Raw genomic sequence first — 14,723 nt, 5'->3', positions numbered from 1 at the left:
GAATTTGGCAGCAGTACTTAAGCTTATGTAAGACAAAGGTATGTGAAAACCTGTTAAAAAGAAATTACCTGAAATGGGGATTCTGCCTTGGAAAGGAAGGCTAAATGCAGAAGGTATATAATCAAGGTTCTGAGACCTTTCACAAGATAAAATTGGAGAACCTTGATGGGACTAGATGGCATATGATAACTAAAAGTTAGAAGGAAAGAAAAACTGCTAAGGGAAGTCCTAGGTAGATTTCAGAATTCCTATAAACATGCTGGAGTTGTGATACTGAATGTTCTTTTAGGTCAGTGACAAGTCATGCTTCTTCACTGGAAAAAACTCAGAGCTGAAGCCTTGTCCTGTGACTAATGGGGAAGCAAGGCTGAGCTGCAAGACCCAGTGTCTCTGCTCTTGCAGCCTATCTAGAAGAATCAAAGTGACTCATGCAAACAGCCTGCAGTCACAGAAGAACGGATCCCAGCTGGTCCTCTGCATCTCACGAAGCTATGTCCCACAAGGCATATGCAACACCTGAATGTACTGGCCATGCTGCATTCCTGATGTGCTGCTTCTCCTTCTGTGCCTGGGCACTGTCTGCTGCTAAGCAGCACTTCCCAGATGCAGGGAGGCTGGTGGAGGGCATTCCTGTCCAGGTTCTTCTGTGCTTTTGGTGCTTCATGATGCATGTTTAGCATATGGGGAGCCTCATATGTTGCTGTCATCAGCTCTGGGACTTATTTAGACAGTCATCAACTTTCTTGTTAGAGCACTGGCTGTTTTCTGATTCTCGTGGTACCGTTTCAAGAGGAATCTGAGAGAAGCTTTGTTTCCCAGCCTGTTCATGTTCATGGGACTGAAAGATGGCTCCACGGCAAGGAACTTGGTGTGGGAAGGGTGTTGGGGAAGTTCGTTACTGAGGGAGGGGTAAGTGCTGGCACAGGCTGCCCAGAGTGGTTGTGGATGCCCCTTCCCTGCAGGTGTTTAAAGCCAGGCTGGATGGGGACCTGGGTGAGATGCAGTACTTGACCTAGTGGCTGGCAGCCCTGCCTTTGGCAGGGGGTTTTAGAACTTGATGATCTTTGAGGTCCCTTCCAACCTAAGCCATTCTATGAGCTGAACGTGTGCTGTTGTACTGAAGGCCTGGTGTATACAGTGCCTTCCTACGTTCAGTGAAAATGCTACAAGGAGAGCCTGTAATACGTCCCCTAAAAGTGCCAGGCAAATCAAAGCAGGGAAGATGTGTCATAACTGCTATGTTATTTGCGGCTTTCTGGAGCAGCAGGATCTGCTACACAAGCAGCTTGTGCATCCCCCTAAGGGGGAATACTGAGATGGGCTAGGTGTCTCTCGCTCCTTGACTCATCTACACCCAAGTTATTCAACAGTGCGCTCTAAACACCTTCCCCCCGCCCCCTTCCAGAACAGGTGTGCCGTCTCTAATTAAAACTCACAGTGCTAAACTAAACCGGAACAGCTCAGCCTTATTCTGGAAATTAGTCATGAAATTAATCAGGGGTAGCTCCTCCTGAACCACTACATGCGTAAACATGCCCTAAACAACATGCACGCCGCCTAAACGCTCTGCAGGACCCGGCCCCAGCAGCAGCGCGGAGTGGGAGCGCTGACGGGGCCGCGCTGAGACGGCGGGCCGCCGGCAAGGCCGGGCTCCGGGCACGGCAGCCGGGGCGCAGCTCCCCGACTGACCGCCCCGGGCCCTTCCACGCCCGCAGAGCGCAGCCGATCACCCGCGGCGGGGCGCTGCAGGCCGGGCCCCGCGGCGCGGGTGGCGGCGCACCTGGGCGGCCCCGGCGCGGCGGCGGTGGGCGGGGCGGGAGGCGCTACCTGACAGTGAGTGGCACCGCGCGGTGGCCAATGGCGGCGCGGCGGCGCGGGAGCCGGGGCGGGCGGCGTGGGGCGGAGGTGGGGGGGGGGCTGCGCCGCGGAGCGTGTGCGGCGCCGCGGGGCCGGGGCTGCTGCGTGTGCGGGGAGAGACCCTCGTGGGGGGGGTGGGTGGGGGGAAAGACGGATCCCGGCCCAGAGCTGCGGCCGGTGGCGGCGGGAGGAGCCGGCGCTGCGGTGCGGAGGAAGGAAGCGCGGAGCCGCTGCGCGTGCAGCTGGTGGTTACGGCTCTCGGTGCGAATTGGGGCTTTTTTCGCCGCCGCCGCCGTCGCCTGACAGTCGTTCGTCGCCGCCGTTTTCTGCGGGGGGGGGCAAGCGAGCGATCTCCAGCGACCGGGAGGCGTGATTGGAAGCGAGAAATAATTAACTGGAGGAGGAAGAGGAGGCGGAGGAGGACGGGGGTGGAGGAAGACGAAGGAGGAAGGCACCGCGCGCAGAGCCGAGCCCGGCAGAGCGGCGGGACGCGGCAACTTCGGCCCCGGCGCAGCAGCCGGAGCGCTGCCCGCAGCGGCGGCCGCCTCAACCCGTGCCCGCTGTGCGCGAGGGAGCGCCGCGCCGCCGGACATGTCGGAGCACAAGGCCAGCGAGCCCAAGTTGTCGACGACGGACAGGGTGGTGAAAGGTGGGTACCGCGCCGTGCTGCGGGCGGCCCGCCCTGGGAGGCGGCGGGGCAGGTAGCGGCTGGAGAGCGGCTCGGCCGGCGGCTTTGCGGCTCCCCTCGCCTCCTGCCCGGCGCTCCATTGCAGCATTTCCCCCCCTCCTTCCCCCTCCCCGCCCCGCTCCCCGCCTCCCCTCTCCGCCTTGAAGGCGCTGCACGGGGCTCGCCTCGGAGCGACGGGGAGCCCCGGTTGCCTCCCGGTCCCCTCCCCCTCCAGCGGCCCCCTCGGGCGTTCCCCCGCCCCCCGACTCTCCCCGGGGCTCCGCGCCCCGTCTCGCAGCCCGCGGCCCCGCTGCGGCTGAGGCTCCCCATCTCCTTCCCCTGCGCGGCCGCACGCCCCCGCGGCCCTGGGGATGCCGGCAGCCGGGGGATGGGGGCGGCAGGGCCGTGCCGTGCTCCGAGGAGCCGGGCGAAGCGGCCGAGGCGGCTTTCTCCTCCTCCTCCGCCGCCGCCGCCGCCTCGGACGCGGGGCTCGGCCTGCTGGGCTGTGAAATCAGGCGGCGGGCGCACCGCGGCCGTGTGTTTGCGTGCGTGTGTGTGTCCGCCCGCGTCCGCGCGTGCACGCAGATGTGCGGGGGGCCCCGCACCCCTACGCCGCGGTTCCATGGTTGCGCTCAGCCCGAGGTGTGCGTGCGCCGCGAGCCGCAGCGTATAAACACAGCCCGTTTGGATTAGCAACACTGCAGTGAGGACCAAGGTCGTATTTACCGGGGTAGCGCCCGGTTTGCGCGGTCCATGTGCATTGCTCGGGGTGCGGTGCGCTCGGTAGGGTTTCCCTGCCGCGCTGCCGCCTCGCCTGGCGCACTGGGATGCGGTGCATCCAGCCGCCGGGTTCCAGCCCGTGCGGGGCGCGGTGGTGGCGGCCCGGACCTTGGGGGCAGCGCGCATCCTTTCCGAGCCCGGGGAGATGGGAGCGGAGCGGCCGCGGTGCGCGCTGCCGTACTGGCGTGAGTGGGTGCCAGAACTGAACGATTATTGGACGTACTATTTAGGAAAGCAAATTACTGTTATTATTTTGCGTTTATGTTTACACATACGCGTCTCCTTGTGCCTTCCCACCATTTCTTTCCCACCCCCACCCCCACCTTTTTTTTTTTTTTTGGACATCCTTTTTCCCCCGGATGGAATTGCAGATCTTTGGATGTTGAAAGCAATGCAATTCCAAGCACAGTAGGATTTTCTTTTTTTTTTTTTTTTAGTGGCTTGGGAAATATCTTCTCATATCTGGAATGTTTGCAGATTAAGTACATGGTTTGTGCTGTTACGCTACTAGTAGGCTTAAGAAGCCTGAAACATTGGTGTTGAGCTAATACTTACATTCGTAGGGTCCAAGAAATGGCTGTTCTATCGGGAAGCCTTGGTTGCCATCATGGGATGTCTGTTTTCCTTTTTTTTTTTTTTTCCTTTTAAAATCTGGACATGTGACCAAATGTCCTGGTCTTGTAACAGAACTTGACAGAACTCTCTTGGACTGGAGCAGATATTAAGATGAATAAGAATAACCACAGGATTGGAATTACCATCTCTATACTGACACAAGCCTTGGTGGTTTCAGTGGTAGATGGCCATTTTTTACATGTGCTGATATATTTGTAAGATTTCAAAGGACCATTTTCTTAGAAAACTCAGTACGTATATTTAGATATAATTTCATAATGCAATTAGAAATCGAATTTGTTAAACTGAGGAAGTATTGAGCAAAAGCATACCTGCCTCTTAGTTGTCTTTTCATCTCAACTGCAAGCGTTGTCCTGTCTTCCAACATTTGTTAGATGGTTACTTGTTCTGTTACATAGTAAAATCATTCTAAGGCCTCAAAATAGCACTTGAGGGTACACAGTAAATTGGTCCTTTGTAGAATTCTTCTTTGCATGGGTCCTTCGCTCTGCCTCCCTATGACTGTAGGGAAATCCAATTGGTTGTGATAATGGAGATAGATAAGGGAAAAAGTTGTTTTTTTTTTTTTTCTGTGGGATGGGATTTGTGTCTTCCTGAGATGAGCAACTGAAAAAGGCTTGAAGGCTAAAATGAATTAAAAGAAAAAAATAAAATAAAAAAGAAGTTAGGAATACCTTATTTGTACCTGTGTGTATAGGTGGAGAGTCCTGATGTTCTGCAAGGCAAGCCAAATACTCTGATGGTAACAGAATTGTGAAAACAACTTGTTTTTTCATTTTATTATTATTATTATTTAATTTAAAATATTACATGAAGCTGCATTTGGAAAATAAATATTTGTAGACTCTGGATTAAACTCTTCTCTGCCAGTGTGTGTGATTTATTTATTTATTTATTTATTGGTGTGTGTGTGTGTTTGTGTTGAACCTTTTAGTTTGCTGGTACAGGACCAGGGGTGTCAGTTGAGATCTGCCTCACTGAAGTCTTGCTTAAGTGCTTTGATGCAGTGATGGGGTGGGTCTGGGGAGATGACAATTCCAGCAAGTCTGTGCGGGTTGCTTATGGCTGCGTACTGCCTCTGAGGTGGGCTGTTCTGAGCTTTTCTCTTGAACTTAAGAGAATCACGTAGACAGAGAAGTGGGATATTTCTGTAGGTGAGAACTTCTTCTCATGCTTAATTTGCATTGCTTATTGAATCTTCTGAACCTTATTCAAACTGATATAAATAAAAAATAAAGAATTCTTCTGGGAGAAGGAAAGAATGGCTCTGTGGCCACTAATTGAGAAAAAAAAGTGTTGGTCTTCTCCCACCTCTGTAATGCAGTTGGTGTAAAATTATATTCAGCAGTTGGAGTGAAATTTTCAGATATGGAACAGTTGTGCAATAGGTGATGTAAAGAAGAAATTCAAGTCTGTGTAATGTTAAATTTCCAGAAGCAAGTTAACTCTTGATAAAGCTGACAAAATTGGATTCTTTGGAGTTAAAGGAAAGGAATTCACAGTGTGCTTTGATTTACTTTTATAATCTCCCTAGCACAGTACGTATGTTTTGATGCAAATTAGACAAATCATCTTTAATCACTGGAGTTTTTTGATCTTGTAGAGGAGCAGCGCTTTGAGTAGCCCAATGACTGCAAGTAAGGTAACCTGTACATTCAAATGTTAGCAGGATCAAGGCTTAGGACAGCATAATGTTGCAGCAAATGCTGATTCAACATATTTGCAGATTGGCATTCCTTTCTTTCCTGTCAGATGTATGACACAGCCTTCACTCAGACAGAGCTGTTCATAAGTTCTTGTTTTCTTTCAGGACGGAGAAAACTTTTCCTTATTCATTTTGCTTTTAAGTCCCGAGACTCACAAACCAAAGCATGGGCTTGGTTCCTCTTGTGAAGGTGGGAATACCTGTCCAGGAAAAGTTGGACTGGGACTACTAGCTCATTCCTCATGGGTCACTGAACAGCTGTCTGATGTCAACAGCTTGTGGTCACTACTGACATTAGCAGGATTTGAACCCACCAACCTGGAGGGAGAAGCCGCGTATCAGGTTACTTGACCTCCTCAAAATATTCAGTGTTGCATTACTGCCTTCTAGAAGTACTGCTCTAAAGCAGAGTAATCCTAAATAAAAACTTCAAAAGTGAGCTGTAATAGTCATACAAAGAAATGAAAGCAGTATTTCTTGGAAGTCTTGCTGTTAGCTAGGTACAGTAGTTGCTTTGATGTGTGCAGGTCAGATGGCTGTGTACTTTTTGAGAATTGGTTGATTGTTTTGCTTGAAAGAAAGTGGAGTTTTAGTGGAATTTCAGCTCTTCAGATGACCTGCTGCCATGACTCTTGATCCTTGGTATTGGCAGTTTCACGTTGTATATTGTGTGCTTAGGTGTACACAGTTACATCAGCAAGTAATGACACTCCAAAAAGTAGACACCAGTCTCTGCTATCTCTGAATTTCCAACTGTCTAATGTTCAAGCTGTCAGTTGTTTGTAATATAATATGAATGTCAGATCCCAATCAATGTTAGCCATCAGTGTTAACTTCAGATTCATGAAAGGTAAAACTGGTGTTTATTGCTGTCAATAGTGGGAGTTAGCCATGAAGTTTAAAGTTTCCATTAGTCCAGGGAGACTCATATGTACCCTGCTAAGGTTTGTGCATCAGACTGACCTTTGGTGAGTCAGAGCAGGTGTACTACAGAAGCCTGCTTCTCTCCTTCTGTGAGTAGAATGTAATGTTTTCTAGCGTGGATGTATCATGCAATCGCTGGCTTGTCCTTCTATGTTAATTCTGTGTGATGGTTTCAAATGTCAGTAGCACTGGTAAATTCGGTATGTATTTTGATTTTCATTTAAGTATTAGGAAATCTATGGCAAGGGCCAATCTTACTTGGATATTACAGCTTTCTAATGACAGCAGATGAAATGGTTTTGTGCTTCTCCAGCACGGATGCTGGAAATTCAGTATCCCTCAGATCCTCATGAGGGAGAGAAAGGATTTGCATTGTAGCTGTTTCTATTTTTGTTTTTAATTAATTAAATTTATCCTTATAATATTTAAGAATGCACTCATGCTCTGAGGGAGCCTGCATCTGGGCTTAAGGGATGCTATCAAATGGAGAATCTGCCTTCAGTTCTGTCTGGAAGGCACATAGGTTACACTCAAAGTAATGCCTCCTATTTATTTCCTTGGAAACTACAACAGATGCAAAAAGCACAATACTAATGTTTGTTAGAGCACGTTCTCAGCTACAAGACACTATTTTTTCAATGTAATTACCACCATTAGCAAATTCACATGCACGAGCTGGTTGAAACACTCCATTTTGTGGTGTGACAGCTGTGCATGGCCATCCAAAATGTGGCTTGCCTTTTGTGTTACTGTCACCACTGCTGAAACACAGCACCCACTGCCTCACTGTGCTCATATCTACTGCTTGGTCTCTATCAGCGTTCATCAGACATCAACGAATGTCGATGGATGCCTTTTCCTCTGATTCCATCTGTCATACAGCAACAAATGGTAATGGAATGTTGGTGGGAAGGTTCAACCTCTACTGCTGTGCCACCAACATCTGCCTCTGACATCATGGGCCAACATAATAAAATAGGAGGCATTGCTTTTGGAGCAAACTCCACAGCATGGGTGTGGCAGGAGAGTTTCTGCTCCTTACGTTTTGCCTTCAAGGAGAGATGGCTTCGCTAACTTTGTAGTTGAAGATCCCCTGGTATTGTCGTGAAGCAAGCCATAGAAAGGGGACCTGAGGACAGAATACAAGTGAATGTGCTTGCTTAGCATTCAAGTTAGGATTACTTAGAAGAGAAAATTAGGATGGCTTGTTGTTTTCTTGTATCTAACTGCGATGTTCTTGCATCTCGTGGTCAGAACTCAGTTTATACTTCTAAAATCAATGGCGTCTGTCAGTTGGATATTGCTTAGGTAGTGCAGTCGTGTGCTTCTTGCACTTTGTAAACCTTTGCCTGGGTGACTAATGTGCATCACTTGTTTTAAAGGATTGGGAATGTAGTAAGGAGAAATCTAAACAAAAGCAGAGTACAGTGTTTGACAGTTATGCCTGTGTAATTAAGCTGGTGATTTATTTTGATTTGTGAACTCAGTTTACCTCTTACTCATTAAGATAGTTTTGTAAATAAGACCTTTAGTTAAACAAGCCTCTTACTGCACAGCCGTGGAGAAAAACCACGTGTGCACTGAAGGATGCCTTTCTTAGGCAGCTGTTATTGGTGGGAAATTTTTCTCATGCTGTGGACTGATATGAGGCGAGATGGGAGAAAAGCCTGCCTTCTTTTTGTGTTTAAAATCCTTTTCTGCTTTTGAATTCCGCGTTGGCTAAAGCTTTCTGCTGTTATGCTCTCTTTTTGGCTGAGCCCAGTGAGAGAACTAGAGCTTTTCATATCACTGGTGGTGGTGAGAAGCTTAAAAGAGGAGTTCATGCTGGGTGTTATCAGTATTTAACTTAAGTGGAAAATATTAACCAACGGAGGTAATTTTCCATAGGGGAATGTTGTACAGAGCAGTTGTTTCCTCTTTGCTATCTATTTCCAAATTCAATAGTATCTGTATCCACTGCATGCATCTCACTTAGAGGTGATAGATACTACATGGTTATTCTTGCTTTTCTGTGTAGATTGTGGCATGGAGATAAAATGTAAAACATATTTGAGTATACAACATAATAGCTTTTTGTTAGTCCCATGATTGCTAGAACCCTCAGAATTCTTCCCACTTGATGGTTCTTGAGGAAATTTCTGCCAAAAGACACTAGGAGTAATGTTAATAAAATAAGCTTTTTGCTTACTTCTCTTAGCTCTTATTTCCCAAACTCATAGTCTTTCTTCAGTTTCTTCTGTTATGCTGAGTGGCTTCTGCTTAAAGCACAGGAGTATAATTTAAGTTTGATACTCCATTTAGTTTAGTATGGATATTGGTTCATTTAAGGCTTCCTAGTGATGATGATACACACCGTGTTGTGGGGAATAGTTCCTTCTTGACAGCTTGAAAGAATGTGGAGAGAAGTACTTCCTTAAGAGTAGATACAAAGATACTGTTTTACTCTTTATTTTCTCAAGAACGTGCCATAAAAGAAGCCACAAGTTTCTGAAGTAACAGCCACTTCAAATCACCTTCGTGAAAAGGTGCCTTCTTACATCCTTTTATATGTGATTTCAGGAGTCAAATGTAAGTCGCTATTGTGTATCATTTCTTCAGCTGAATGCTTAAATCATTTCCTTTTCTGATAACTGGTCATTTACCTTGTCTTTCCCTCAGGAGAGACCTGTCTATGTCTTCTGAGTCAATAACTGAAATGTATCATCCCAATTCTAAAAATCACTTCAGTGTATGTGCGGCCTTACTTGTATAAGCCTGTGGCTCACTGCAGGCTCTGCCACTCAGCTTGGAGATTGCAATGTGTTAGTGCTGGAGTGCCCCAGGTATGTTCTTGTTGTTTAACAAGAAGAGATAGAAGAGATAGAAGATTGGATGTGGAGAAGCAGGGATGATAACTTATATGATGGTAAAATTTGCTTATGAAAAAAATCCAAACTACTTATTTCTGTCTCACTTGCTCCCCTATCAGAATGCTGATATTGTTGAAACAACACCTCCAGAGCAATACCTCTCTGACAGTCATTTACATGCATTATAAACTGTCTATTTTTATAAGCAAGGTTAGTCACGTTAATGTTGATATGGCAACACTGGTGTGTGAGAAGAACGTGACCATCTTATTTAGGAGTTAATTACAACACCAGTGCAATTTCTGACTGATACCATTTGTACTTGGAACTGGAGAGGCGAAAGAGTGGAGCAAAAAGGCACCAGAGGTTGACTTCTGGGTGTTTGTGAGCATGGTGTCCACGCTGCATGTGCTTAAGGCATAGATGGTGTTTTTTTCCTTTTTATAGTGTGTTTCATGAAGCTTTTGAGAACAGCGTTTGATGACTATCTAACTCTTAAACCTCTTTCTACTTAGAAATACAGTCGTATTATACTGAAGTTATACTGCATCTTCCTTTTAGATTTCAGTCTTTTTAAATACTTTCTTCCTTTTGAGTGTTATTAAGTTCTTTCTCTTGTTGATATTCCTTTCCCACGTTTCTTCCAACCTTTCTCTCTTCATATTGCTAACTGAGCATCTTGAGCAGCTTAAGTGCTGCCTGTTAGCAGTCACTGGGTTGCATGTTCCTAGTGTAAGAGATTCACCAAACACAGCTTATTTCCTTTGACTATGCATCTGTCAGCATCTGTAGGTGCCTGGGGAAGCATGTGAGAACAGGGGAAGTATATTATGACTCTTCCTCTGACTTGTGTTGTAATTCTGTAGCCAGCTGCTGACTCTGTGGCTTTCTTTTCAGCCAGTAGCTCCTCTGTCAGTGTGCTGCTCAAGCTCTCCCCAGCTTGTCACAGAAGGATGTCTATATTTTGCAGTTCAGCTGCTGCTTGAGGTTGCCTAGCAGTAACGTTGAGAACTCACAGCATGACTGTTAGTTTTAGCTTGTGTAGCTTGCAAAGAGCTCTGAGAGCTAGCATAGGTGATGGTAGATATGGTTAATTTAGGAAAAAAGAGGGAGTATAAGTGCTCATGCTTTGCTGTCTGTGCAACCAGGCTCAGAAGTTAATTAGCACAGGAAGGTAATATTTAACAAACGTAGTAACACTTGCTTGAAAAAAAACTGAAGTTCATCATGGGCGAGTGAACTTTAAAGCCTCCACCTTAAAATCTAAGCTTGGGAGGTATAGAACTTAGTCTGTGTATAGATTATGCAAAATATCTGTGCCAAAGAAAAATGCTTCTGAAAATATGATTACGTTAAAACTCAGCAATAGTAATAGCCGTTTTTCCATTTTTCAAATATGCAAATTTGAATGAATAAAATAATTCAAGTCTGCATTTTGTGGTTTTCCAAATTGATAAGATTTTTTTAGTAGGATAAAACACATACTGATGGAAACAGGTATTGGTATAAAAACGCTACTATTTTCCACTGCATTCCTTTTCCTCCGTTCTGTCTTTTAAATACATGTGGCTTAGGAGTTTTGTTGCAGCATATTGATGTTGGCCAGTATACTTTCCTTGATTTGTCCTAATTCTGGCCCAATGTAGAATTGATGGACTGGAGGGGAAAAAGATCACAAATTTGACTAGACTGTCAAGTTAAAAACCTAAAGCAAGGTGACCTGATTGTGGTGGTTAAATTCTCAACAACAAAATCAGAATAACTAACCTACTACAGCGCAAACTGTGCTATAATGTTTTCTCTGATATTTGCCAATTACACAAAAATATCAAGCCTGAACAGCATTGCCACAAGAAAGGAAGTGTGCTTTGACCTTGTGATTAGAATGGTGAAAATAACATGTGTTAATAATGGGTTATGCAGATGTGATGTTGTAGACAGTGTTTAACACTCACTCTGGGCGTTGCTTAATAGGCTTAATTAATAGAATCCCAACTACAGTTTTTTGGCCTAATTTAGCGTGACTGGGGTTTAACTTCTAATTTAAGCATTTGTGAGTGTCTTTGTGAAGGTGGGTTATGCAATTTTTTTTCCTTGCTGATAGTGACAGCCAAGTAATTGTGTGGCCAGATAAAAGCCAAGTTCCGTAATTGTTCATGTTTTGGAGTACCCATCAGTTGAAAAGAAATCGTTAATGGTGTAGATAAATGGCTCAAGGGGAGAAAAAGAGGCTCAGCCTGTCATCTCCTTTTTGCTCTTCTTGTTCGCGGTGTTTTTATCATTCTTTACTGTAGCTGTACGTTTTTGTTACCGGGTCCCAGATCAGTTCCTATGAAAATGGGTATACAGCATGTGTGATTGTGTGGTATTCTTTATGAAGTGTTTGGAATTTTTCTGGAACTGTTTCCTGAAGTGGGAAACCTGGTAATATGAATGTTCATTTTCTCATTTTATTACTGATGATGGAAAAAGCAATGAAAAAGCTTGTGACATCTTTCTGGTCTACAGTCCTGCATGGGTGATGTTGAAGGGGAAGGCACATGACTAGAGAGAAACATGCCAATGTATTTTCTCCACAAATGGCATACAATTGCTTGAAATAGTGTCTGCAGAGGGGTTCTGCAGATAACTGTAAGCTTATGTACTTTTCCTTGGCTTTTTCTCAATCTGTCCAAGAATAATGCTTCAGTTGAGAGAGATGTCTCTGAAAATTTTCTGCATCTATGTTTTTTTTCTATTTTCACCTTCCTTTGCACATTTATTTAAATCTTTTTGAAAGAACATGATTTGGTTCACGTACAATAATACAGTTAAGAAAAGAAAGAAAAGTTTTTAGGTGGCGAAACCTGCCCTCTTGATAGCTTCAGAAAGGTTGTTTCATTATCTACATTGGGTTTGAGATATTATTTTACTCAGCACAGTTCTTTTCAGCAACAGATTTGGAACTTCTTGGCTGATTTCTGCTTTTATTACTGCATAGAACAAATTAGATAATTTGATACCTTTCACTTACCATCATTTATTTCAAGGAGTTTAAAATAATGGACAGTTTGAATGGAAGGCCATTCAAAGAATAAATCCCTTCCTGTTCACCCAAAAACAAACAAACAAACCAATCCACAAACAAAACTAAAACATCGAATGCAGCAATTTAATTAATTTTTTTTGTCTTTTTTCCGTGATGTTTGCCAAGTTTCAGTTTGATGTAGATTACAATGGTCATACTGTGTTACATTCTTTGAAAAAGTGCAACTGGTCATTAGCTGCAATGACATGAACAGCTGTAGTATTTTATGATAACAGCTGGGAACAATCTAGTTCTCTTCAACTTTTTTACTGTCCCTTTCATGCAATTTTAAAGTGAGAAAGCAAGATTATTGTATTTGTTGTCTATTTTACACTTAGAATATCTTAATAGGCAATAGTGGCAATTAGGTATAAAAATATCACGTTTGTGACTTGGAATGCTTCCCTTTGCGGGACCTGTTTCGTAACCTGCTGAAATCTGCAGGAGTTGGAATCTTTTCATTAACTTGAGTAAACTGTGAATCAAGTAGTCATCCTGTGACTTACAGTTTTGGTTTTCCTTTTAAGTAGATGACTTCTATCTGTTTTAAACTGCTTTGCTATATCTGATCTTAAGTGGCTTAGAACAGGACAGCATTATCTTATTTTCGCAGTAAGCAAAGCGTACTCCTACTTCACAATGCTGTCTTTTAGCAAGTGAGAAGGGACTTGTATGTATGTAGCTGTTCTTCTGCAGTAACAGTTTGCTGTTTTGTTGCTGCGTCTTCAGAAATTTAAGTCTAAAATGTTTCCCATACATGAATGTACTTCGGTGCTTTTTATCACTGAAAAGTCACGTAGATGCCATTTTCACATAAGAAGGCTGTTTGCCTGTGTGCTGCTCACTTAAAAATACTTTTTATTTAACAAATGCATCTGGATTGCCTTAAAAGACAATTATCTTTGTTTAACTTAGTTTCTGGTCTAACAGAGTAAGTCGTTAATATTAAAATCACACAAGTAGTAGATGTACATAGGAGACGTGTTTCTTCTTTGAATCATAGAATCATTAAAGTTGGAAGAGGCCACGAAGATAATCTGGTGCTGTTTTCAGCCCATCACTTGCAGTGCTCTGGGGTGGAGGAAGAGGGAAGCAGAGTGCTGGCAGCTGGAGAAAGGAGACTAAGGGCACAGCAAGATAGTGTTGGACATCCAGCTGGGGGTTGTGGAAGAAGAAATGCAGAGCACAGTGGGTGAGGGCAGTGTTTTCAGAGCAACGAAGAGTTACTCAAGGAATTGTAGCTTATTCAGAAATGGAGGGCACAGAACTGTTTTAGGAGTGCTTTGCTAATGAGTTATTTTGGAGCAGGTAAACATCTTACTGTTTTAGTGGTGTTTGTGTGCAGTGGGGCCGGAAGTTAGACATTGGCCGCGAGGGAGCCTTACTTTATCAGCAAGCAGAGAGCTGGCAAGACTGCCTGGTGAAAGTTCTAGTTACTCATGTGCTTTGTGGGTGGACTTAGATTGTTGGTGTATGATCTTTGTAGTTTTTATCATGGGAAACTTTTCTTAAATGCTTGCTGTCCTTACATTGCTAGTAGTAGAGGGGAAAGTGAATCTTATGAGCAAGCTAGAAGAAGTTACTTTTGGTAGAAAAGAAAGAACAGAAACTCAAAAAAAAAAAACCCACAAAAAGGGGAAAAATACACAGAAACACGGCAAAACAGAAAAAAAAAACCAACAACGAAAACAACTCCCAACCATTTTGCAACAAATAGGGATGAGCCTGTATTCATTTCTGCTGAGATATTAGCTTTAGCTTCTGGGCAGTCTTCTTTCTATCTTAGCAGGTGGGAATGTGTGGAGTTTTGTGTTCATTTAACCTTCTGTTTACCTATTCCAATGGAATAATAACATATCCTTAATTTGTATGAGTGATATATCAAAGTCACTTCCGCACTCACAACTAAAAGGTATGAGCTCGGACAGCTTCAGAGTCACAGAATGGCTGAGGTTGGAAGGGACCTCTGGAGGTTTTCTGGTCCTACCTCTGCTCGAGCATGTAACCCTGCTTGTCCAGGACCGTGTATAAGAGGCTTTGGAATATCTCTGAGGAGGAACATGCCACCATCTCTCTGGGCAACTTGTGTCAGTTCTTTTGAAAGAAAAAAAAAATGCTTTCTGATGTTGAGACAGACCCTCCTCTAATGTAGTTTGTGCCTGTTGCCTCTTGTCTTATTACTGTGCACCACTGAGAAATAACCTGTCTCTGTCTATGCTTCTTCCCTTCATGTATTTG

General features: G+C 44.5%; 1 protein-coding gene across 5 annotated transcripts in view; it reads left to right on the top strand.

Moving 5' to 3' along the window:
• The first annotated feature begins 2,006 nt into the window (after positions 1–2,006).
• PPP3CA (protein phosphatase 3 catalytic subunit alpha) overlaps positions 2,007–14,723 on the top strand; it is a 190,196-nt gene continuing 177,479 nt past the window's right edge. For all 5 annotated transcript variants that reach the window (XM_065736959.1, XM_065736957.1, XM_065736956.1 and 2 more), the window contains exon 1: positions 2,007–2,506. In XM_065736959.1, the coding sequence (XP_065593031.1) occupies positions 2,449–2,506 (58 nt within the window). In that variant the 5' untranslated portion in view covers positions 2,007–2,448. The remainder of the gene's footprint in view (positions 2,507–14,723) is intronic.

The sequence above is a fragment of the Cyrtonyx montezumae genome, unplaced genomic scaffold, assembly GCF_038088225.1.
Source record: "Cyrtonyx montezumae isolate F1298 unplaced genomic scaffold, pur_monq_1.0 scaffold_2, whole genome shotgun sequence".
Taxonomy (NCBI): Eukaryota; Metazoa; Chordata; class Aves; order Galliformes; family Odontophoridae; genus Cyrtonyx; species Cyrtonyx montezumae.
The sequence above is the reverse complement of the archived record's forward strand: the minus strand, read 5'-3'. Positions and strand labels throughout refer to the sequence as shown.